This window comes from Podarcis bocagei, assembly GCF_964188305.1.
Source record: "Podarcis bocagei genome assembly, chromosome: 7".
Taxonomy (NCBI): domain Eukaryota; kingdom Metazoa; phylum Chordata; class Lepidosauria; order Squamata; family Lacertidae; genus Podarcis; species Podarcis bocagei.
In genome coordinates, this window is record NC_138132.1 from 29,546,367 (window position 1) to 29,572,579 (window position 26,213).

Here is a 26,213-nt window from a genome sequence, read left to right on the forward strand (position 1 = left end):
TTTTTAAACTTACATTTTAAACAAAGAGAAAGGAAGGAAGGAAATCTCTTGTTATTTAACTAACAGAGGTACAGAGTTAAAAATACCCAGGTGCTATTCTGTTCCATCCAGCTGCCCAGTGAGAAGTGAATCCCTTCAAGATCTTTGATGCTTATTCTTTTTAATTTTTATTTTTATTAAGTACAAATTAGAAAACATACATATTTACAACAAAAGAAAATACAAAAGAAAAAGAAAATACATATAACCAAGGAAAAAAATTAGAGAATACTTTGTCTCTTTTCATATTTACAGTTATTTATAACCTCTATAAAATGCTATTCACAATAAAGGAGTGAAATGAAAGATAAGATATCAGAAAAAAGAAAAAAGAACAAAGAAAAAATAAAGAAGTAAAAGAAAAAGATGCTTTGATGCTTATTCTTAAAGTGTTTCTGGTTGACCTGTTTATTGAGCATTTACCTGGATTTCTTTTTAGGGAGATGAGATGATGCTGGCTATTTAATAAGCCTTCACTCTGATTTGCTGGTGGGGAAACAAGACAGCATTGCCTCAAAGCAACTGCTAGCCCACACTTTCCAGTGTGTTTCCTCAAAACTTTCATTACCCCCACAAAAGTCTGCTTTTGAGGGAAGTGGGTTTATTTGCAGAACAGCTCCAAATCAGTTTAATTGCACAACCTGGATTTGATGAGCTGTGGATGAATCTGAATCTCATTCGACAATAGCAACGGCCCGGAAGCGCCCTTAATTGCATTCTGATTAAAGGTTGTCTGATTCAAATTATTTAATAAATTAAAAACTAGCAAATGAATGAAGCATTGTTCAATCAACTGAATAATGACTTAAAAAATATTGGATGGCTTGAATTTAGGTCTTAGCTGGTTTGTTTGGTTTTTAGAACTGAGGGATTTGTGACTCTGGCACACCCACATAATAAATAGGCCCAGTTTATCATTCTGAATGAGTCACTGAGTGGTTCAACCTTGAGCGCTGTCCAACAAAACACATGATGAAGGTGCCCACGTCATTGGAGAACAATAGGAACGTGCCTTATACCGAGTCAGACCATTAGTCCATCTAGCAGCAGATCTCCAGGGTTTCACACAAAATTCCCTGCCCCAGCTCTAGTTGGAGATGTCGGGGATTGAACCTGAGACCTTCGGTGTTATGTACTGAGCTGAATCCTAGAACAATAGGATCCAGAACACAGCAGTCTGATTGGTCCACAGGAACCACCCAATCCAGCTCCAGGTGGAAGTGAATCAGCAACCTGATTGGTCTGCAGGAGCAGCCAATCAGGCTTCTGGAGGAGGTGAATCCGCAACCTGATTGGCCTACAGGAGCAGCCCGGAATTAGCCAATCATGTGGGGCCCATTGTGTAAATAGCAAGACATTCTGGGGAAAGTTTCATTCATTGCTACTATGAGCATGAAATTCACACTCGACTCTGAGTATATTTCATTCGGCATGCAAAGCAGATGCACTTCCACTGAGCTCTGACCCTTTCCCATCATGAGGCTGCACACACACACATATCCTGAGCACTGTAGTATTCTGTGAACTGCAGCTCTCTGAGGAGAAAACCACATTCACAGGATCCTCTTGGGGACGTCAACAGGCTTCAAATGTGCATTAAATGTTTGGTGTGTATGCGGCCTGCTTTGAAAGTGTGTCTTCCCTGCAATCAGCACAAACATGCTATTATGTACTGAAGTTCTCACCCTGGGCCAGCAGGGGGATACTGTAGATAGTTTTCACTCAGGTCCACATATGCAAATAAATGACGTTCAGTGATTGGATAGTTACAGAAAATAGTTACTGTTGCGTTCTAGTGGAGCTCTATATAAGCAGGCTGGCTGAACCCTTCAGTTCAGTTCTGTTCTGGCCTGTGAATAAACAAGAGCTGTTTGAAGAATCGCTGTGTCGTCTGATACATTCACCCACAACTTAACACATGCATTTCTCTCCAGGGTCAAAAGCTGGGTGGGGTTTGCAACAACAGAAACTAGCTGTGTACAATGATGATTGACTGCTGCCTCTGAGGTTGCTAAGACACCTTTCTCTCCCTACAGCTGCTGCAGCTCTTTCCAGAACTTATCTGTATTTGTTTGTCTGTTTTAACAGGTTGAAAGATGAGCTGCCAAATTACCCATCCCAGGCCAGAGCCCGAATGATATGAGGGCATGGAGATGGGTCTGTAGTTTTGCATGCAGAAGGTCCCCAATTCAGTCCCCAGTGGAACACCCAGGTAAGGCTGGGAATGACCCCTGTCTGAATCCTTGGAGAGCCGCTGCCAGTCAGTGTAGACAATATTCAAGCAAGATGAGCCAGTGGTCTGGCTCAGTAGGAGGCAGGTAGGAGAAAACCACAAGAGTCTGTAGCTGCCCAAGTGCCTGTCCAGCCAGCTGGTGTTTCTTTTCTTTTTTTAATGTATTTTTTATTAAAGATTTTCTTGATTTACAAAGGTATGTGCAATGTCTCGTATTTTTCCCCCCATGTAACTTTTTTTTTTTTTTTTTTTTACAAATCGGTTTCATTTGTTGAGACATTAGGAAGAAAAGGGGGAAAGAGGTTGAGGGGGGGGAGATGAATGGAGGTGGGGTCAGGTGGCAATGTTTCTATTTTACTTAACATATGTGGGGTTTTGTGTCAGTGTTGCTTGCGCAGGTTCTCTGCTGTTCACTTGTGTTCCTTTGGTGGTGAGAGAGGTTGGGGTTGGCCTCATTTGTGGTTGGCTGTGGTGGTCTTTGTTTTCATGTGTGAGTGGGGTGGGTGGGTGTTTTGGATCAGGTTAGCCATATTGATTCGTATGCTGTTGGTGGATTTTTGTCATTGTCTTGTTGGGCTGTGGTGATAAAGCGGAGCCATACTGAGGTGAAACCAGCTGGTGTTTCTGTGGAACTGGCACATTGAAATATACTCGGAGTCGAGAGTGGATTTCATGCTCTTTATTCAGCTCATAGTGGTGAGGAGGAATCGAAGTTCCCCCACAATATCTGCTTAATATGCATTATTTACACAACGGGCTGCATGTGATTGGCTAATTCCAGGATTCTCCTGTAGGCCAATCAGGTTGTGTTCACTTCCACCTGGAGCTGGATTGGGTGGCTCCTGCGGACCAATCAGACTGCTGCATTGTTCTAGGACCAATCAGACTGCTGCATTCTGAATCCTATTGTTCTAGGACCAATCAGACTGCTGCATTTTGGATCCTATTCAACTCAGTATATAACACGCATGAAGTCTGAAACACAGCAGCAAGGTAAAGCCGCCTCTAAATGTTCAGGGACTCCAGCACCAAATTTCTAGGTTTTTGCTCAGTGACATTACAAAGGAACAAGGCTGCAGGCATCTCATTCACATCTAGTTCTGGGCTTTCCTGATTTCTCAGCTTAAAACAGAGCTGACCCACCCATGAGGCAGGGTGAAGCATCTGCCTCAGGTAGCAGAACTGCAAGAGGTGGCATCCTGCTTGCACCATCTTTTCTGCCACCCTCTTGCCAGCAAAAGTGCTGTGTTCTGGCAAGTGAGAACATCTTGGGGAATTCCCTGGCTCTCATTGATTTGGGGGGGGGGGCAGTTCCGGAAGCAGAGGAAGTAAGGGGGCACAGCACAGCGGAGGCATATTCCCATTTCATTCCCATTTCACCTCAGGTGGCAAAAACAGGACAGGCCGCCCCTGGCTTACAAAGTCATCATTGATCCCAACCCGAATTCTCAGGAATGTAAATAAAATACCGTAGTCAAGAAAGAGCAATATATAATCGACATTTATTCATCATCAATCCCTATTACTAGGAATAATCACATGTAAAAAGTAAGGATGTAAATCAAGTGTAAATAATAACACCACACAGAAGCTCCTCATTGGCAAGGCAGGTGCACTCTGTACATGCCCCTGTCCCTTATTTCTAAGGCTCATAGTACCTAATTAAATTTTTCACACCATACCACGCAATCTTCTTTTCCACACTTAGGCCCTTCTCAACCCCCTTTCAGTCTCTAGGTTTTTATTCACCCCCTGCCTAGTCCCAGGAACCCTGTGGTGGTCGGTGTCAACTGCGTTGGCTACCCTGATCTGGTCTGTTTTCCACAAAGTGCAATTAAAATATACTTGTACACATTCGACAGTAGGAAAGGTCAAAAGTCCACTGCTTTGGCCCGGCCTCCAATTCCTCTGTGCTTGTTCAGCGAAGCAGGCGGCACCCAAATCCCCACGTCATTCGGGCTCTGCCCTCCTAGCACCTGGGGTGTTGCAGTCTGGTTTGATAAAGGAATGTGCAAAGTCGACAAACCAACTGGCCTCATTTCATTTTCACTTGCTACTGTTTGCGCAAAGGGGACTCTGGTGGCACCTTCATTCCAGATGTTCAAGCAACGGTGGATGAAACCTGGCAGGGATTCAAGGCTGCCACTCCCAGCTTGAACACATAACCCTGGGGAGGTTTCTAGTATTTGAGAAGGGGGCGGGCAACACGTTGCTATAGGTTTTTAACTCCTTTTTTTTTCATTTTGTGGTTTTAAGTTTTTATTGCTGCAAACCGCTTTGATTTTTTTTAAAAAAAATGGCAGAGCAGTAGACAAATACTTTTGTAAATAAATAATTATGTTCATGTCCAAGTTGAAACAAATTGTGCGCTCATTTGTGGGGGGAATTTATCTCTGGTCACATCTGCAGCATACATTTAAATCACAATTTAACACACATGGGTTTAAATATTTATTGAAAACTGCTTAGAGGATGTGTTACAGTCAAGCAGCATATAAATTTTGTTAAATAACACATTTTCACTTTAAAAAATACTCATTTTTATATACTCTACCCCCTAATATATGCATTTTTGTAAACATTGGGTAGAGAACAGCATCACAAAATTTGGATAAGTGTGACTTTGGAAGGATGGCTGTGTTTTGGTTCACATATTGTTTTGGAAAACTACAGATTGGATGGATCCTCCTTTAAAATGAGAACTGCATAGAATTTCTCCCCCACCTCTAGGCCCCATAACTGCTAAAGTGGTATAAGAGTGTTTTACGTGGATGGTGTCCTTTGCAGCGGTCTCTGGCTAGTGGCCAAAGGGAATGTTTGGGGAAATTCACACATTCCACCACAAGGAGGCAGAGCACTAAAGAGAGCAATTGTTGAGATACAGTTTATTGAAGACATTGATGGGATTGTGAAAAAAAATTACCCGGGCATTTGATGGCAGAAAGATCTATCTCTGGCCACCTTGAATTACTAATTTTTAGAGATGTTGACATCCGTATGTCTCGGGAGTCAATGGAGGAGTGCACCTTTGCGTCAAGCTGTTGGACAGTTGCAGCGCCTGCTGTGGCTGTACAGACCAACGTGGGAGAGACATGCTTTGTTGCAGCTGGGGCAGATGAAGGCATCTGTTTGCGCTGCTGCAGATGCACCCTGGCGTTTCTTCTCTCTGTGCTCCTCCCCAGTGGTCATTTCTCCTCTGGCCACTGCTATGGATACACAACTCGACTGCCTGTATCCAGGCACTGCAGTCGTCTGCAAGAGATTCCCACAAGGCAGGGTTCATATCACGTTTGCAGACATCTTTGTAACGCAGAGTTGGTCTGGTGCCAGAAGTCAGCTCTCCATACAACCAGGGCCGGATTTAGATTTGATGATGCTCTAAGCTACTGAAGGTAATGGGGCCCTTTATATGTCCAGCTGACCTATGCCAACAACAAATTGTCACTGGTTTTTTGTGTTGAATATATGCTATATGGTAATTTAGGGACCTAATAGGAATCTAAAGCCATTTGCACATAACAAAATATGTATTTTATCAAACTAATTGATATAGAAATGAGCAAACCAGTGATATTTTAGGGAGCAGGCTAGTAGGCGGGGCCCATTACTTATACCACAGGAGCCTACACAACACAAAACACTGTTGCTGTATGGTAGGTTTTATTTTATTCGGTTTTTATCTTACATTTTGGAAATGTACATCCAGTGTTTTTTCCTTTAAATATTTAGGGCCCCCCAAGAGAGTGGGGCCCTAAGCTATACAGTGGTGGCTCGCAAGACGAAAAGAATCCGTTCTGTGATTCTCTTCGTCTAGCGGTTTTTTCGTCTTGCGAAGCAAGCCCATTGATGGATTAGTGGATTAGCGCTATTAGCACTATTAGCAGCTTTTAGCGGCTTATCGGCTTATCGGATCAGCTGATAAGCGGCTTAGCGGCTTAGAAAAAGGGGGGGGAACCCGCAGGAATTTGCAAGACATTTTCGTCTTGCAAAGCAAGCCCATAGGAGATTCGTTTTGCGAAGCACCTCCAAAACGGAAAACCCTTTCGTCTAGCGAGTTTTCCGTCTTGCGAGGCATTCGTCTTGCGGGGCACCGTTGTAGTTTGTTTAGCTTATACGTAAATCCGGCACAGCGTACAGCACATCCTTATGTATCCTGGTTGCTTTTAGGAGTTCTAAATTGTTTTTAGAAGTCTGAGTTGCAGTTTTAGTCTTTGCGTTTGCTGCCCTGGGATCCTTTGGAGGAAGGGTAGGATATAAATGTCATGAACAACAATACCAACAGCAGTAAGCGAATAAGCCTGCAGGGGTTGGGATAGAGAGACACTTCAGGGATGGCTAGTGCAGCAGGCTCTTAAGTACAACAGCCAAAGGTGCCTTTTTATGTACATCCAGGAGATTCAGCAAGTAAATATGCTTCCTGTCCTCTAGGGGGCTGCTGTGCTTTGGCATGTGTGCCACAGGTGCTGTTTCCTGCCAGGAAACCTCAAAGTGAAAGTAAGAAACAGAAGTTCCTGGCCCAAACATGAGCTGCTGCACTCCTTTCCAGGATGTCTCTTCTGGGGGTCTGTTGTCTTGTGGTGCTGGCTTCCTTTGGACAGGCTTCAGGGACAGTCGGTAAGCCCAAATTCCCTCTGGCTCTTTCGTTTCTACTGATACGTTTGCTGGGTTATGCTCCAAAGGGTGCAAAGTCTAAAAAGGAGAGCCTTCTGTTGGGTTCACTTTCTCAAAGCCTCTCTGCTGCTGGCCGGATTTGACAGGGAGTGACGATTTATGGCAAGGAAGAAGGTTGTCGGTCTGTCAGTGTGGAAGGAGTACACTCAGATGGAAAAAGGCAGCAGGGAGAAAGGAGATGTGGGAATGAATGTCTGGCTGAAAGTGGGGTGTAAAATGGTTTCCTTTTTCTCACACGCTGGCTGGGGCTGATGGGAGTTTCAGTCGAAAGCATCGGGAGGGCAGCAGGGCTGTGGGGGCTGTTACATGCAGCGTTGAATGCTTTGAGCTTCTGCACGGTGGAAGGAACCCTCTGCAGGGGCCTATTCTATGGTTACCAGATTTTTTTCCAATGGCTAATAAAATAATAATAAAAAATTACAAGCTTTATTATCCCCAATTACATTTATACATCAGCTGTTTTGCTGTCTTGAGAAGTCCAGAGGAGAGGAGAAACCTGGGGGGTGGAGTTGGAAGCAGAGTTTGAGAATACGACTGTGGGATGATCACAGATTTGGAAAGGCCCTCTGAGTGGCATCTAGGCCAACCCCCTGCAATGGAGGTACCTCAACTCAAGCCCCCTCAACTTAAAAGAACATAAGGCTTCCCTGCTCCAATTTGACTTCTGCAGTTCCTGGCCGTCGGGGACACGCTTTCATTCACGCTCTCTCTCACGCTCAGCTGCCCAGCTCTGCTCCAGCTCCACCGCTGCTCCAGTTGGCCGAGGGGATTGAAGTCATCTCACCCCTCCGTGCCTTGCCCAGCAGAGAAACTGCGCCCCTCGCACCCCTCCTGGGCAACTGCACGCCGCCTGCCCGTGACTCCCGAGCCTCCCCTGATCTCCTGCCCCCTTCCCCCTTCATTTTGAGAGTCTCACAGGGTGCAAAAGAAGAGCTTTGCACCATGCCCAGCAGAGAAACTGCGCACCTTGCACCCCTCCTGGGCAACGGTCGCCCACCCGTGACCTCTCAAAAAAAGGGGGCAGAAGATCAGGGGAGGCTCGGGAGTCACGGGCAGGTGGCGTGCCGTTGCCCAGGAGGGATGCAAGGCACACAATTTCTCTGCCGGGCAAGGTGCAAAGCCCTTCTTTCGCACTCCTCGATCCCCCCCCCACCTCTGCCTCTGCCTGCGCAAAAACTGTCTTCCCACCCCTCCAGCTGCATATTACTCCAGGAGACCAGGATGTCACATTTCCCTGGGACGTTTAATGAAATCCAGCGATGGAATTTGTCCAGGGACAGATTTGCAAATCTGGGGTCTGTCCCCAGGAAATAGGGACATCTGGTAACCCTAGCCTATTCAAATGTAGTGACCTCAAGATGTTGTCAGACTCCAACTCCCATCAACCCCTGCCAGCATGGCCTATGACCTGGGATGATGGGAGTTGTATTCCAAGCAATAAATAGAGGGCAACATGTTGGCTGCTCCTATTCACCATGTTGGCCTATTCCAGGATGGTTAACAACCAATCCTTCTTCCTGGGGAACTGTAGGAATTGTAGCTCTCTGAAGAAAATAGGAGTCACCCGACAACTCTCAGCCCCTTTAACAAATGCCACAGCATTGGTGATCGCAAGATCTTGTCAGTACCTGCTATCACCATTGCTGCTTTGTGTCACTACGTAACCCAGGGAGGGGATGCTTTGGTGGCGGTGGTGCACTGAAATGGGACATACTAACTCTGGCTGCTACACACCCCATTAAGGGAAACTTACAGGCACCTATGGACTTTCCCTAACAGGTAAATAGGCACTCGTTTTTTTTAAGTGAGTTTTCAGCATTTGGGTGCGGAAGTGGACTCTCACCTCTTTGCAGTGCTCCTGTCCAAATCACAGACACCCCGCAGATACTTTCCCAAAAGAATTTCAGCCACAGAATTCCAGATATGGCCCTAAAGTTATCAAGTGGGTGTTTCAACATATGAAATGGGATAATGCCAGGCATCTGTGCAAGATTGGTTCACCGTCTCTCTTTTGATCTGATCATTTTTGCATAATCTTCACTTCCCTTTTTTATATATACTAGACTATCATTTCCTGCTGGGTGGTTTGGGCGCTTTCCAATTACATATATTTGTCCTATAGGGAAGTTTAGTAAAATATTGTTTTGCGAATAAGTTTGTATTCTCCCCCACTTCCTTATCCAAATTGCTCAGCAGCAGCAATGTGCGGTAGACAAACACCTGACCAAAGATGGATATTGACGTAGTAGGTGGAATCTACACACATATAAAAACCGTTCTGAAAATGCTTTTTTAAAAACATACTTTGAATTTTCCGTAAGGTTCACCATCACCATCTAATGCACTTAAAGCACACTTTGTTGTTGTTTAGTTGTTTAGTCGTATCCGACTCTTCGTGACCCCATGGACCAGAACACGCCAGGCACTCCTGTCTTCCACTGCCGCCCGCAGTTTGGTCAAACTCATGCTGGTAGCTTCGAGAACACTGTCTAACCATCTCGTCCTCTGTCGTCCCCTTAAAAGCATTTTATTTGCAGCTGTATAGTGGGAGTCTTTGGGACACGGGTGGCGCTGTGGGTTAAACCAAAGAGCCTAGGGCTTGCCAATCAGAAGGTCGCGGTTCGAATCCCCACGATGGGGTGAGCTCCCGTTGTTTGGTCCCCGCTCCTGTGCACCTAGCAATTCGAAAGCACATTAAAGTGCAAGAAGATAAATAGGTACCTCTCCGGCGGGAAGGTAAACGGTGTTTCCGTGAGCTGCTCTGGTTTCACCATGCTGGCCACATGACCCGGAAGCTGTATGCCAGCCCCTTCGGTCAATAAAGTGGGATGAGCGCCGCAACCCCAGAGTCGGCCACAACTGGACCTAATGGTCAGGGGTCCCTTTACCTTTTAATGGGTGTCTATAGTGCTCCCGTTTTTGATAATTGCAACTGCAATCACATTTCCCCTTTAAAAAGGCAAAATTGTTGTATTGCAGGAGTTCATAGCTTGGGATCATTCTCTAAGAAGCCATCGCTATGTATGCATATGTAACCATGACACATTCCCTGGGCATCATTACGGAAAGCCTTGAAATAGATAGTGGTTAGCAGCCCTTGGGCCAATCCCTCTCCCTCACAGAGTTGTTGTGAGGACAAATTGTGCGGAAGGGCATATTTGTGTGAAAGTGCTCAGAGAATGGGGGAAGTTGCCTTATCCTGAATCCTAGCTCCATATTGCCCACACTGACAGGCAGCCGCTCTCCAGAGTTTCAGACAGGGAGTCTGTCTCCCAACTCTACCTGAAGATGCCAGGAGGTGAACCAGAGACCTTCTGATTGCAAAGTAGATGATCTACCACTGAGCTACAACCTTTCCCCAACTGTTTTTATTTTAATGGAGGAGCATTCAGTCACATGACACTTGCCTCTGCTCTGCCACCCTGCAGTCTGAGGCAGTTTAGCCCAAGTATAGATTTATTGCCTCACCTAGAAACAGGCTTCACTGTGCTGAGAAGACACAGGTTTGCACAGGCCGGTTGTCTTTGTTGTGACCATCCTTTCTCTCCCCTGCAGCACTTTAAAAATCATTATTGTTTATAGTTTTTATTCAGTACCAAAATGACACATTTATGGAACAGAGGAGAGTCACTGCATCAGTATCAAAAGACAGGCACTCGTGTGTCCCATCCATTGATCCACATGCATTCGCAGAGACACACAAGGGAAAGCCAAGGGTTATTGCTCTAGCCCCCAAATTCAACAAACCACGTTAGATGAAGAAGCCCGTTGCTCAACTCCAGTTCAGGCAAATAAGCCTTTATACGCAAGCCAAATGTCAGAGAACGCCTTGTCCTGCTGCCGCCTGTGAAAACCTGCCCGCTTGTACGCTGCCAATGTTAACAGAATGTTTGATGGCTATACAATTGGGGGTAAGAGGCGTTCTTCCCAATACAGTGGAACCTCGGGTTACATAAAGTCCCCCTTACGAACACTTCGGGTAACAAGCTCCACTAACCCAGAAGTAGATGCTCCTGGTAGCGAACTTTGCCCTGGGATGCGAGCGGAAGTCGCGCACCAGTGGCACAGCGGCAGTGGGAGGCCCCATTAGCGAAAGCACACCTCAGGATAAGAACAGTTTCATGTTAAGAACGGACCTCCGGAATGAATTAAGTTCATAACCAGAGGTACCACTGTACTGCAGCGTCAGCACCCACAGAATCCAGTTTCTGCCCCTCAATGAGGTCCTGTTACACCGAGATACAGTTCAACATCCACTAATGTCAAATATTTCTCTAGAATTAGATTAACAAGTGTGAGAACCTCGGACCAGAGAGTGTAACCATTAGGCAGGCCCATATCATATATACTAAAGATTCTCCACAGTTCCAGCCTTTGTCCACGCTTGAAATGCATTTAGGTGAGGTGGTAGGAAAGATCCTTTTAAATAGGTTATTGGGGGAGTGTTTTAATTTTTGTTTATTGCTGTTTTTAAATTGATTTTAATTTTTTTTGTTATGTTCTTTTTTTTTAACTGTGTGATTTGCTTTGAGGCACTTGAGTGCAAGAATGCAACTAATTCACATTAATAAGAATACTACCAACTCAGGTAATGAATAAATGAGGCCCAAAGGGTGGGATTCTCATCCAGATTATGAGGTTTCCTCACAGATGTTCCCTGTGGGCTTTGCCTTATCTGAATTAATAGTAGGGTGGTTGTCCTTTGGATCTTCTGCCTGAGCAAGGAAGAGTCTTGGGCTAGCCTTGTGAAGACGAAATGAACCCCAGGACACTTAAGGAAGTCTTCCTTTCCAACAGGCCAAGAATTCCACCTATCACCTCCTCAAAATCTGACGCTCGTGTCGAAGGATTTCCATCTGTTCTTGACATGGCTGCCAGCTGCTGATGACCTTCCTGGAGTAACCTACACTGTTCAATGGATGTGAGCATCAAAGAAAAGAGCAATGGCTAGAACAACCTTCCCCCAGTTTGGTAGCCCTCCAGATGTTTTGGACTACAATTCCCACCAACTTGCTGGCAGCTGTGGCTGCTGGGAGTTGTAGTTCAAAACATCTGAGCGACACCAGATTTGGAAAGGCTGGACTATAATTTCCACTTGATTTTTCTGGGATATTACTAGCACATAAGAAATTGGAGGCAGTGGGTGTGTTTATGTCTCCCAATTAAAAAATCATCTTCTAGTTTGTGCAGGATGAGCTTGGTTCACACACCTCTCAGAGAAGATGGGGGGAGGACAGTCTCCCAGATGACCTGTTTATTGAGCATTCACACCTGATTTGTTTGCACAAAGTTTACAGGGAGGTGCTGTCATGCCCACCATTTATTGAGTGTTCATTGCAGGGAGCTTATCCAATGTCACATGAAGTAATTGTCACCCCACACTTTCCAGAGCCTTTCCCCATCACTTTCCTTACTGCAGTAAGTGTGTGTGTGTGTGTTTTGTCCAAGAACGCCAAATACTCATTAATTGCATGACTTGTATTTGGTGTTTTGCAATGGAAGCCCACCTGCAAAAATAGCTTTGGCCTGAAGTGGCCTTTGACTTGAATACGTTGTGTAACAGCAGTCGCTTGTCAGAACGGCCTAGTCCATAGGTCAGGCTCAGACTGGTTTGGAAATTTACAGTGCTATTGGGTTGGGCATTCCATTTTTATCCTTTGACAATATATTTCTGGGGTGAAGGGCATAGTTACATGCACACATTAAACAAAACAGGAAACAAGTATGGCCATATTCACACCATACATTTAAAGCACTGTTGTACCACTTTAAACAGTCATGGCTTCCCTCAATGAATTATGGGGGCTGTAGTTTGTTAAGAGTGTTGAGAGTGGTTAGGGGGGCCCTATTCCCCTCACAGAGTGACAGTTCTCGGTACAATCAATCCCTCTTCACAGGGAACTCTGGGAACTGTAGTTCTGTGAGGGGAAACAGAGGTCTCCTAACAACTCTCAGCACCTTCACAAACTGCACTTCCCAGAATTCTTTGGGGGCAGCCATGGCTGTTTAAAATGACAACATAGTCCTTTAAATATATAGTGTGAATGTGGCCTATATGTGTATGTATATGTATGCTTATATTGCATATAAACCATATTTATATTCTGTAAAAAAATTGCTATGCAGGCAAGGTTATTTTGTTTCGTGACAGCTCTTCTAAATCATACGTCTATAAAGAATGGTACACTTTCTCAGATATTTTGTTGAGCTTGTCATTTAAAAACAAAGACGATCCTTTAGGGACTGAGTATTGGCAAAGCCCCATCTAATCTCCACCCCTGGCGACAATTGGCTGCTGACTGTTCTTCAGAACTGAAATCGTCACATCCTCATGTGAATCTGAATACTAACCTGCCACCGCTGTGGCTTCTTCCTGCAGGGAGCCTTACAGACTTCAATGGGACGACTTCTTACCCTGTAGGGACATCTCTGAAACAGTCTGCAACATAACTTGCATGTCTCCAGAACTGGACAACAGATACTCAGTCCATGTGAAAGCTCAGATGAAGAATAATTCTGGGATGGCCTCTTCCAAATGGGTGGAACTGAATAATATTGACTACACTGTTCAAGGTATGGCTGGTAGGACCCTGAGATCAAGGTGCAGAGGGCGGTTGTACTAATGCTGCCAATTGTTATTTTGTGGAATGGAAGGTTCTGCTCACAATTCTGTCCCAGAAGACCTAATAAGTGAAAGAGAGGAGGGGAACTTCTTATAAGGCCAGAGGTTCCTTTCTCTCCAGACAGCCTGGCAGATAGGGATAAAACACTAATACCTTGAAATATACTCAGAGTCGAGTGTGGATTTCATGCTCTTTATTCAGCTCATAGTAGTGAGGAATGAAAGTTCCCCCCAAATATCTGCTTTATATACATTATTTACACAATGGGCCACACGTGATTGGCTAATTCCGGGATTCTCCCGTGGGCCAATCAGGTTGTGGATTCACTTCCACCTGGAGCTGGATTGGGTGGCTCCTGCGGACCAATCATACTGCTGCATTGTTCTAGGACCAATCAGACTGCTGCATTCTGAATCCTAAGGGAGCTGGGCATGTTTAGCCTGGAGAAGAGGAGGTTAAGGGGTGATATGATAGCCATGTTCAAATATATAAAAGGATGTCACATAGAGGAGGGAGAAAGGTTGTTTTCTGCTGCTCCAGAGAAGCGGACACGGAGCAATGGATCCAAACTACAAGAAAGAAGATTCCACCTAAACATTAGGAAGAACTTCCTGACAGTAAGAGCAGTTCGACAGTGGAATTTGCTGCCAAGGAGTGTGGTGGAGTCTCCTACTTTGGAGGTCTTTAAGCAGAGGCTTGACAACCATATGTCAGGAGTGCTCTGATGGTGTTTCCTGCTTGGCAGGGGGTTGGACTCGATGGCCCTTGTGGTCTCTTCCAACTCTATGATTCTATGATTCTATTGTTCTAGGACCAATCAGACTGCTGCCTTTTGGATCCTATTCAGCTCAGTACATAACATACCTGATGGGATTAACCTTCCCCAACCTGGCACTCATTGGCAGTGAAGCAGAAAGACATGGAACTGTGTCCAAAATATCTGGAGGGCACCAGATTGGGGAAGCTGAGATTGAGCCAATGCTGTGGTTTAGAAAGGCCCAGGTAGCTTACCTGACAGGCCCATAAATGAGCAGGAATTTTAGGACGATTCCAGACATATAGTTAAAATTGTGCACTCATGATGATTTGTGCTCAGGGTGGCACTGAGGTGTCTATATGCAATCTCTCTTCAAAATACTACTTGTACCTGCAAAAGTTTCAGAGCAAGCATATTGCCTTCATTTCCAGTCAGCACATGCCCTGTGGCTTCCTGCTGAAATCCTGTAACTTTTTATACCACGTTCTGGGTCCCAGTTTTGTTGCTCTATAGCTCAAGAGTTTTGTACCGGACAGTAGTAATGTGGTATCATTCAGGAAGCATTGCAGGATGACAGATAAAGCGGAATGATATGTATTATTGCATAATTGAGATGTGGAATACATTGGCAACAACCAAGCATTTGGGGCTGGGGGTATTTACTCCTCTCTGTCTCAATATTGCCCTAACATCTGTCCAATCGTTTCCAGTGGAACTTGCTCCCCCAATTCTGCAACTGAAAAAGACTGAAAATGCTCTTAATGTGAGCATTGCTTTCTCCTACCCATCCTGTGCAAAGGCCACATTTCAAGACCTGACCTATGACTTGGAGTATGGCATCGATGGAGCAGGGAAACCAGTAAGTAGGTGGTGGATATGCAACTTCAAAATCATCTGCAGACGTCCTTCTTGAAAGTCATTGTCATTTACATTTAACAATCCTTCCTCATTTCAGGGCTTGCTTAGGGAGTGCTTATTAAACTTGTATCCCACCCTTCCTTCCATTGAAAAGCCTCCTGTGTGTGGTGCAGTGGACCTCTTCAAAGTGCAGCTGCAGCAGAGAGTGCTGGTGTATACTTTAAACCAGGGGCGGGGATCCTCAGGCCTTGGGGCTGAATGTGGCCCTCCAAGCCTCTCTGTCTGGCCCTTGGTACTCTCTGTTAAGTTGTGGGTGAACACAGTGGCGTAGCGTGGGGGGTGCAAGGGGGGCCGGCCGCACCGGGCGCAACATCTGAGGGGGCGCGCTCGCCGCCTCCGGAGTCTCCGAAAAGCCTTGGGCGCAGGCTGTAGCACCAGGGCCACGGCCAAGAAGCCGAAGCTGAAGAGCCCGCTGAGCGCCGCGCCCAGGCAGAGCGCGCCGGGAGGCACCACCTCCAGGGCCCGGCGGCAGCCGCAGCACCTCGCCACCATTCCGCCGCCAGACTTGCTCGCACAGGCACGGCCGCCCGCCGCCGACGCTGCTGCCTCTGGAGGCGGACACGTGGAGAGAAACAGCGGCAGCCGAGCGGGAGACTCTCCCTTTCTCACTGCAACGCTCCGGGGAGGGGGCGAGGGAGAGAGTCAGGTGGAAACGCTCGCGCGCGCCCCAAGCCGCATCTTCGCGGGGGTTGGGGGGCGAAGCCGCCGGGTATTTGCGCCCCAAATTGGGGCGACCGCAAAAAGCCACCCTGCCAGCAGCAAGCTTCAAGGTCAAAGGCTCCCTTCGAGGAAGCTGCGATCCTCTTTCCAATTAAGTCCCCCACCCCAGCTCAGTTCAGTGGGAGGTGGATTTCCCGGGTCTCTTGTCCCTTAGAGGGCGCCTCTCATCATCCCGCCATTCTGAGAGCAGGGAGGGCGCCTCTCAGGAGACTTTCCCCCGCATTTGCTTTCCCGCTCAGGAAAGCGCACGCGGCCCCGGCTGGATCTGCAACTCTTCTGGTGAGCAAGGTTTAAACCAGAGGCAGAAGCTCCTTCTTGGATGGATGCCTGGAAGAAAAAGACCCCGTGGTCTCTTCCTTTCCTTCCCCTGCAGAGACCAGCCACGTCCCTCAGCCGAGGCTGCCTTGCTTCTCAAAAGAGCCGGTCTACTACAGTTCGTGGCTGCATGGGAGAGCGCTGCTTTCCTTGCAAAAGGCCCCCAGGTTGAGTCGCCGGCACCTTCAGCTATGAGAGGATGGGAGCAGTGGCGTAGCGTGGGGAGTGCAGGGGGGTTGGCCGCACCTGGCGCAATCTGGGGGTTAGGGGGCGCAAATCCATGGGTTAGGGGGCGCAAATTACTTGCCTTGCCCCAGGTGCTGACAACCCACGCTACGCCACTGGGTGAACAGGCTAGAACAGAACTGAACTGAAGGGTTCATTCAGCCTGCTTATATAGAGCTCCAGTACAACATAACTGTAACAATTTTCTAAAACTATCCAATCACTGAACGTCACTTTCAAACCCTTATTTGCATAACTATCTACAGTATCCCCCTGCTGGCCCAGGGTGAGAACTTCAGTACATAACACTCTCCCCAGGCCATACCCCCTCACTGGCCCTGCCTTGTACCCCAGCTGTTTTTTGCCTGGCTTGAAATCGTTCTTGAACCATGCTAATGCCTCTTGGTGGACAAGGAATGGGCAAGTCTGTCAATTTCAAAACTCAGTTTCTCATTTTTTCCAACCTTAAGTCCCGTTCTCTGCATTTCTGTTTTGTTTTTTTTTATAAAATATTTATTGCAGATTTTAAACAAAAAACAAACCAACAAACATATACAATACCATCACCATACAACAAAACAAAAGAAAACAGAAGAAATTTAAAGAATAAACGTAGAATAAAAAGAAAAAATGTACAACAAAATCAATTTATCCATAAGTCGTATTTTCATAATCTTTGGACTTCCTCACATCACCCTTTCCTGCGTTCTCAGTCATATAGTTATAAGCAGCAAATTATTACCTTATTTCAATTCTTATTTTCTAGTTCTCGAATATTATGTCCCAAATTTCCAATATTTTTATCATATACTGAACTGCTTAACTTAAACATAATATTACTTCGAATTTCATCATTTTCTTAAACATCACTTATTCGTATATCTTACAACTAAATTACTGATGCCATGTTGTTTTCTATCATGCATTCTCTTAGCATTCATACAGCTTATAATGTTTTTGTAAATAGTCTTTAAATTTTTTCCAGTCCTCTTCCACCGTCTCTTCTCCCAGGTCTCGAATTCTGCCAGTCATTTCGGCCAGTTCCATGTAGTCTATCAGTTGCGTCTGCCATTCTTCCAGAGTGGGCAAATCCTGTGTCTTCCAGTGCTTTGCGATGAGTATTCTTGCTACTGTTGTTGCATACATAAAGAAAGTTCTATCCTTCTTTAACACCCCTTGGCCGACAATGCCCAAAAGGAAGGCCTCTGGTTTCTTAAGGAAGGTATACTTAAATACCTTTTTTAATTCATTATAGATCATTTCCCAGAAAGCCTTCACCCTTGGACATGTCCACCAGAGGTGAAAGAATGTTCCTTCAGTTCCTTTGCATTTCCAACATTTATTATCGGGCAGGTGATATATTTTTGCAAGCTTGACTGGGGTCATGTACCACCTGTATATCATTTTCATAATATTTTCTTTCAAGGCATTGCATGCCGTGAACCTCACTCCGGTGGTCCATAACTTTTTCCCAGTCAGCAAACATAATATTATGCCCAATGTCCTGTGCCCATTTGACCGTTTCATCCTGAGTGTTCCATTTCAACAGCAAGTTATACATTTTTGAAAGTACCTTGGTCTTAGATTCTAACAGTTCTGTTTCTAATTTCGATTTTTCCACCTGGAAACCTGTTTTTTTATCCAAATTAAAAACCTCCCTGATCTGAGCATAATGTAGCCAATCTCGCACTTTATCCTTTAATTTCTCAAAACTCTGCAGTCTCCAAATATCTCCTTCTTTTTCTAGTATTTCCCAATATTTCGGCCATGCGGCCTCCATATTGAGTCTTTTCTGAGCCTTGGCTCCCATTGGTGACAGCCACCTTGGGATCTTGTTCTCTAATAAGTCTTTATATTTCATCCAGACATTAAACACTGCCTTTCTGACAATATGGTTCTTAAACGCCTTATGAATTTTTACCTTGTCGTACCACAAATATGCATGCCATCCAAAAGCATTGTTAAACCCTTCCAGATCCAGGACATCAGTGTTCTCAAGAAGAAACCAATCTTTCAGCCAGCAGAAAGCTGCAGATTCATAATACAGCCTCAAATCTGGCAGGGCAAACCCCCCTCTCTCCTTAGCATCAGTTAGTATTTTAAATTTTATTCGGGGCTTTTTGCCCTGCCAGACAAATTTAGAGATATCTCTCTGCCACTTTCTAAAACATTCCACCCTGTCCACAATCTGTAGGGTCTGAAACAAAAACAGCATTTTTGGCAATACATTCATTTTTATCGCAGCAATTCGACCCAACAAGGAAAGTTTCAGTCTTGACCAGCTTTCTAAGTCCTCTGCATTTCTGAAGCAATTTATCCCCTCCATTGTTTTTAAATTCTTGTGAGAATTTGTCAGTATTTTAGTGCACGTTTCTCCTGTTAACCACATTTTGCATGCCACTTTGACTATTTTACACATTTTTGCCACCCCATTTCCCCTCCTATAATGCATTTTTGTCTGTTATTTTCAACTTCCACAATGTATGCATTTTTGTACACATTATTTGGCTGGAGAAGTGCATGGTGAAATTCAGAAAGCGCAAATTTTCAAACACTTGCTGTGTTTCAGTTTGTGTTTTATATGTATAAAAAAAGTGTGAATTTGTCCCCGGTTTCTCAATGAAATGCAAGTTTTTAAATGTAAAATAAAAATAAAATAAAAAACCCCTAGTCTCAGCCAAAGTTAATGTTTGCTGATATCCCTGTCTGTTCAGGGAATTGGCTTCCTTCTGTTAGGAGTGTGTGCAGCAGCCGGGCCCTGTGACTGGTAGGGCCTCGCAGGACTGGGGCCTTCCTGAGTTTGGCCTGGAAGGGCAAGGCACGGCCACACAGGTGAGGCTTGACAGAAGACTTGTAGCACCTGGTGGCAAGGGCCGGGAGGGGTATATAAGACCAGCATTTCCCTCTGGCTCTTTGCCACAACAACATGCTACCCATCTAGCTGTGCTTTGGCTTCCTGACTCCTGGTTTCCTGACCCTCGGACTCTTGGCTTCCTGATTCGTGGACCCCTGGACTGCTGATTCCTGCTTCCCGACCTCTACCCCGGTCCCGAGGTACCAAGCTGGGACTCCGACTGCCTGTAACCCGGACCATGAAACCTTCCCCCTTTTGGCAAAAGATAAGCAGAACAAAGAGAAAGGAGTCTCTTACCAGTTAGAAACTTTAATGATCACAGTGAGAGAACAAAGAATACATTCATCGAAATGAAGGTGCTCCCAATTAAGGGTTCCACCCACTTCCTCCCTAGTCACCCACATCACTACCACGTCTTGCAACCTGAGCTCGCAACCACTGTGCTTTCTTACCTGCTCTTCTTGACCTTGGGCTGAGCAAATGAACGCTTTCAAGCAACAGTGAGTCTGTTAACTCTCTCTCTCCCAGTTCTTCTCCTCCTAGCTGTCCCCCATCCAGTATTTCCCAGCTTCTGCCTTCAGAACTATGCCCCTCTGCAAACCACTGTTCCAAATCTATGCTGTCCTCCTGCTCCTGGGAAGATTCAGGATCCTGATCAGGAGCAGGGGGAGGGGAAGGCTCCCACCGTTCCTCCTCAGTGCAGCCTTCCTCAGCATGGTCCCTGACACTGTCGATTTCAACCCCCTTTGCTTTTCTTATCTGCCAGAGGAACTACACTGAGATGAAGAAGAATGTTCTGGGCTTCGACACGACACACTGGAGCAGTGGCAGATACTGCTTCCGTGCCCGTGCTGTTGTGAGTGAAAAATGGAGCAACTACTCGAAACCAGTTTGCACTCTCTTGCATGAAAAAGGTACAGGGAAGGAGGAAATGGGGGTGCCTGTGCAAAGACTTTACTGTCCATTTTGTATACTTGCCCTGATCCAGCACGTGCAGGACAGACTTGTGCACATGCAGTTTAGATGGGTGCAAATGGATGTTTGAAGTTGCATTGTGATCACACAGCTAAAGCAGATAGCTTTGCCTCTTTATGTAGATGGGAACAGATCCCTGTGGCCTCTTATTGAGCAGCCCCACATTCCAGGAATATATACAGAGACACTGTGTGCCAAGGAAGCTTTGTTTTATCAATAATAATAATAATAATTTATTATTTATACGCCGCCCATCTGGCTGGGTTTCCCCAGCCACTCTGGGCAGCTTCCAACTGAATATTAAAAACAATACAGCATCAGACATTAAAAACTTCCCTAAGCAGGGCCGCCTTCAGTTGTCGTTTAAAAGTAAAATACCGTATTTTTTGCACCATAACACTCACTTTTTTCCTCCTAAAAAGTAAGGGGAAATGTCTGTGCGTGTTATGGAGGGAACGCCTACGGGTGGCATGCCTACGGATTTTCCTCCTCTAAAAACTATGTGCGTGTTATGGTCGGGTGCGTGTTATAGAGTGAAAAATACGGTAGTTGTTTATTGCCTTGACATCTGCTGGCAGGGCGTTCTACAGGGCAGGCGCCACTACCGAGAAGGCCCTCTGCCTGCTTCCCTGGTTCAGTGAAAATTTCATTCTGTCTGTGATAAACAACAAAAAACACCACTTTTCATTAAGAGACCAGGAAGAACAGAACAATAAAACAGATTGAAGTGGAGAAAGGGGAAGAACTTACCCCAAATACAGTATTAACTGCTTCGTTTGTTTGCTTTCTTCTGCAGCAGAAAACTGGGTCTTTGTTGCTGTCCCATTGCTACTCATGCTCCCTGCTGGTGCCTTTATTGTCTTCTGCTGCTACAAAAAGATGAATAATCCAATCAAGATGCCTCAAGCTTTGGTATGGGATGATTGATTATTTATTTATTTATTTTATTATCACTTTCCCCACAAAAGTGACCCAAAGCAACTTAGAAAAAACAAAACACTAAACTCAAGTATAACAAACTGCTGATAAAAATCTAAAAAACAAAGCTATACAAATAAAAAACAAGTCTTCCACTAAAAGGGCACAAATACCTGAAGCCCTTCAAATCAAGAGCCAAAAGCCCCGGGGAAAAGGGAAGTTTTTGCCTAGCACTTAAAAATGGATGAAGGTGGCGCCAAGCATGGGGAGGGCATTCCAGAAGTGGGGAACCACCATGGAAAAGGCCCATTCTTGTACTGCCACCCTCTGGACCTACCTGATGACTGTCAGGTTCTGGATTGGTTCATGTGGGGAGAGGGCAGTCCTTGAGATATTGGGGTCCTGAGTGACGTAAGGCTTTATAGGTCAAATCTAGCACTTTGAATTGAGCTTGGAGACTTAACTGGTAGCGACTGCAGACATACCAGAATTGGTTCACTATCTGGACTCTGAATTCTGTACCAGCTGCAGTTTCCTAACTGTGGAGGTAAAGGTAAAGGGACCCCTGACCATTGGGTCCAGTCGTGACTGACTCTGGGGTTGCGGCGCTCATCTCGCTTTATTGGCTGAGGGAGCCGGCGTACAGCTTCCAGGTCATGTGGCCAGCATGACTAAGCCGCTTCTGGCGAGCCAGAGCAGCACACGGAAACGCCGTTTACCTTCCCGCTGGAGCGGTACCTATTTATCTACTTGCACTTTGACGTGCTTTCGAACTGCTAGGTTGGCAGGAGCAGGGACCGAGCAATGGGAGCTCACCCCGTCGCAGGGATTCGATCTGCCGACCTTCTGATCAGCAAGTCCTAGGCTCAGTGGTTTAACCCACAGCGCCACCCACGTCCCTGACTGTGGAGGCAGCCCTACAAATAACACATAGAAGTAACCCAACCTAGAGATTACCAGATTGTAGACAACGGAAGCTAGGCTGCCCCTGTCCAGATAGGGGTGCAATTGGGCCACCAGTTGAAGCTGATGAAAGGTGCTCTATGTCGCCAAGGCTAATTGAACCTCAAGCAACCGTAATGGATCCATTAGTACCCCCAAGCTACATAACTCCACTCAAAGCAGGCTGCATCCCATCTGTTTGATCTAGGTCCCCCCCCCCCCACCAACACTGCCTCAGCCTTGTCAGGATTAAGCTTTCGTTGATTGGATCTCATCCAGACATTTACCAAGACAACACATCAATCTTGCACATCTGCTGCCACGCTCGCAGATGTCAAAGAGAAGCAGAGCTGTGTGCCACCCACATTTTGCTCACACTGCACTCCAAAATCCTGGATGACCTCAGTCGGGGGTTTTGTGTAGATGTTGAAGAACAGGAGGAGGAAGGTAGATTACTTCCCTGTTCTGTGGTTTTTATCAAATGGCAAGGTTCTTTCCTCTTGCCAGAGACATGAACCTGACTGAACTTCTGCATTTGAAACCAAGGACTGAAACACCTTGTATACGGAACAGATAGTGCTGCTTTATACAGTGGTACCTTGGTTCTCAAACGCCTTGGTACTCAAACAACTTGGAACCCAAATGCTGCAAACCCAGAATTATGTATTCTGGTTTGCAAACTTTTTCTGGAAGCCTAATGTGCTTCGTTTTGAGAGTTGCGCTTCCGATTTGAGTGCCACACTTCCGTTTTGAGTGTTACGCTCAGGTATGTCTGTTTTTCCTATTTATTTTGCGTTGGGTTTTTTTTGCGGCTTTTTTGTTTGTTTTTGCGACTGTGTGGAACCCAGTTCAGCTACTGACTGACTGATTGTGTGGCTGCAGTACATTGTTTATTGCTTTCATTTTATGGATCAATGGTCTCGTTAGATAGTAAAATTCATGTTGAATTGCTGTTTTTGGGGTTGTTTTTAAAAGTCTGGAACAGATTGATCCATTTTGCATTACTTTCTATGGGAAAGCGAGCCTTGGTTTTGGAATGCTTTGGTTTTGGAACTGACTTCTGGAATGGATTAAGTTTGAGAACCAAGGTACCACTGTACTAAGCCAGACACTCTTTTGCTCTATGTGACACAGTGTTGCTACAGCTCCTGGTAGACAGGAAGGAATGCAAGGATAGTAGAGCTGGCAATTTTGCTACATTTCAAATATTTGCAAGCACTCATTTCTGCTTTGCACTTGATCGCACCATTTCTTAGGGATGGATGAATCTGTCAATTTTACTTTCTCTCCATTTCTCGTTTTTCCAACCTTAAGTTCAGCTCACCACATTTCTACATCATTTTGCATATATTTTTTTAAAAAGGCGTTATGACCCCACACATACACTAAGTAGAACAGAAGCATTGCCACCCCACCCCACCCCACCCCCTCACCACTCCCCCCTCCACCTCTTTCCCCCTTTTCTTCCTAATGTAACACTAATGTCTCACAACAAATGAAACTGATCTATAGAAAACGCAACTTGAAAAAGTGGATGTTACACATACTTTTGTAAATCAAGATATCATTAATATATATATACTATACACACACACACACACACACACACACACACACACACACACACACCTCATATATATATATGAGGTGTTATGGGGGGAAAGGCGTTATGAAAATTCTTCTGCATTTTAGTGTGCATTTCTACTATCAGATGTCTTTTTCAATGCCACGCTGCCTAACACACACATTTTTGACAGCAGTTTTCCATATTGTATAAAGAAGTTTTGTATGTTACTTTCGCTAATATTTGCAATTTTACTCACACTCCCCCCTAACACATTACTTTTTTTGGTTGGAGAATGGCATTTCAAAATGCAGAGAAGTGTGAATTTAAAATTTATTTAGGAAGTGCAAACCAGGTAGGTTTGCATTAAAATGTGAACAGAAGCTAATTTCTCCCCCATCCCGAAAACCTCCTTAGCTATTGACCATTCGCATAATCAGTCCTAGTTTAAAGTTGTATGTCACGGTGACTTCAAGACAAAATGTTGACATATTTTAATCTATTTTGCTGTTCATTGTAATTATTTTAAAAAAGGTTTTTAATTCTGTTTAACTGTTTTTACTGATAATTTAAATACTTCCTGTTAACTGCTTAGAGGGTTTTTTGTTTTTGCAGTCAAGGAGTGTATAAGTAACTAAGGAAATAGATAAATGTTATATCCAGAATTAAAAATATCTAGCCATATGCCTCTAAAATGGTCAACCACATTCTGTCTCCCTAATTAGGATTTTTCCAAAAGCCCAACAAAGTTGCTGTTGATTGGTGAAAAGGAAGCAATCAAGGTGTATCCCATCACATGTACAGCAGCACTTGTGGAATCAGGAAGGAGGAACAGGACTGGCTCCCAGAAACACTTAGCACTGAGTCCTTCTGTGCCGTCAGAAGAAAGTGAGGAAGATGACGATGACGATAGCGGAAGCCCCATACCCTACACGGAAGTGCTTCGATTCCAGAAGAAAAGCTTGAACTGCCAAATGGCCAGCATGGGCCTGGAAGCACCTCTGCCATCTTCCGGCTATGGAAGTTCTCAGTCAGGTTTGCCAGATTTAACTGTGCTTGGGGTCCCTGATTCAACAGAGTGGGTGACAGGGGAGTCTTCTTCTGGGTTCCAAGAGAATGAGGGGACCTCAAGTTCTGAGAGTTCCTCTATGGAGGAATCCCTTGGGTTTCCAGTTGGCTTTCCAACTGCTGGAGGAAAAGGATGGGATGAAGATATAGACTTCTCGTCGGTATTGATAGAAGGTTCTGGCATTGACCTTTCCACTGGGAAGCAATTCACACCTGTGAGAGGTCATCTTGAAGAAAACTGTTCAAGCCTGGAAGACTTGAAGATACCTCTCTTTGGGATGCTAGGCAACCAGGACTCCTGTGGGTTCCATTTTGAGGAGCAGTTTGTAGACGAAAGAGGTTCTGAAAAGGACTCCAGTGGTTGTGGAAGTCTCATGGATAAAATACCTCTTCTGGACGTGCCTTGTATGGGAGCCTTAGACCCTGGGCTGTTTGGAGAAAACAGAGACTTGGAATCGGGCCGTACTCCAGAACCCAAATTCCATGGGTATTGGCCGAGGCACACACATTATATTGCAAGAACCTGATTTGGATGCCCTGAAATGGATTTCCCTAGTCATAGAATCTTAGGATCACAGCCGTTTCACCAGTACCAAGGTGGTGAACTTTGCACTGAAAGATCTGGATTCTACAATAGGGAAGTTAACCATTATACAGAATCCAATTCAGTCCAACCCCCATCCCATAATGAACAAGGTGTGGGAAGAGAAAGGTGTCTCCTGCTTCAGAATTTTAGCCCCATGCTGTAGCAAAAGCTTTGATTCCAGGGGGCAGCTCAGCAGTCACAAAGAAAGCCAGGAGAATAAATGTGTTACCGTATTTTTCGCCCCATAAGACGCACTTTTCCCCCTCCAAAAATGAAGGGGAAATCGGGGCGCGTCTTATGGGGCGAATGCCTGCAAGCCTCGCGCGCCCGGCAGGAGGTCCCACCGGGTGTGCGAGGCTTGGGGCGGCAGCCTGTCGCCCGAAGCACGGGGAGCCCTCGGGAGGGCTCCCCCTGCTTCGGGCGAGTGTCTGCAAGCCTCGCGCACCCGGCAGGAGGTCCCACCGGGTGCGCGAGGCTTGGGGCGGCAGCGGACTGCTTGCGCGCACGCAGAAGCTTGGGGCGCGCTGAGCTCAGCACGCTCCAAGCTCCTGGTGTAGCGCAGCGATCCGCTAGCCCTGGGAGAGCCCCGCGGCTCTCCCAAGGCTAGCGGACTGCTTGCGCGCACGCAGAAGCTTGGGGCGCGCTGAGCTCAGCACGCCCCAAGCTCCTGGTGTAGCGCAGCGATCCGCTAGCCCTGGGAGAGCCCCGTGGCTCTCCCAGGGCTAGCGGACTGCTTGCTGGCACGCAGAAGCTTGGGGCGCGCTGACATCAGCTTGCCCCAAGCTTCTGGATTAGCGCAGGGGTC

The 26,213-nt window shown here is 45.8% G+C and overlaps 1 protein-coding gene and 1 long non-coding RNA gene across 3 annotated transcripts in view; one reads left to right on the forward strand and one right to left on the reverse strand.

Moving 5' to 3' along the window:
- Positions 1 to 6,750: 6,750 nt before the first annotated feature.
- IFNLR1 (interferon lambda receptor 1) lies at positions 6,751 to 25,630 on the forward strand. Its single transcript, XM_081204073.1, has 7 exons — positions 6,751 to 6,886; positions 11,741 to 11,864; positions 13,323 to 13,516; positions 15,034 to 15,182; positions 20,122 to 20,269; positions 21,127 to 21,242; positions 24,480 to 25,630. The coding sequence occupies exons 1-7, from the start codon at positions 6,820 to 6,822 to the stop codon at positions 25,347 to 25,349; spliced, it is 1,668 nt and encodes a 555-aa protein (XP_081060199.1). The 5' UTR covers positions 6,751 to 6,819; the 3' UTR covers positions 25,350 to 25,630.
- Positions 20,867 to 26,213, reverse strand: part of LOC308592556 — a 48,292-nt gene continuing 42,945 nt past the window's right edge. For both annotated transcript variants that reach the window (XR_014010545.1, XR_014010546.1), the window contains exons 2-3: positions 21,081 to 21,199; positions 20,867 to 20,985 (exon numbers count right to left, since the gene is read on the reverse strand). This is a non-coding gene — a long non-coding RNA (uncharacterized lncRNA). The remainder of the gene's footprint in view (positions 20,986 to 21,080; positions 21,200 to 26,213) is intronic.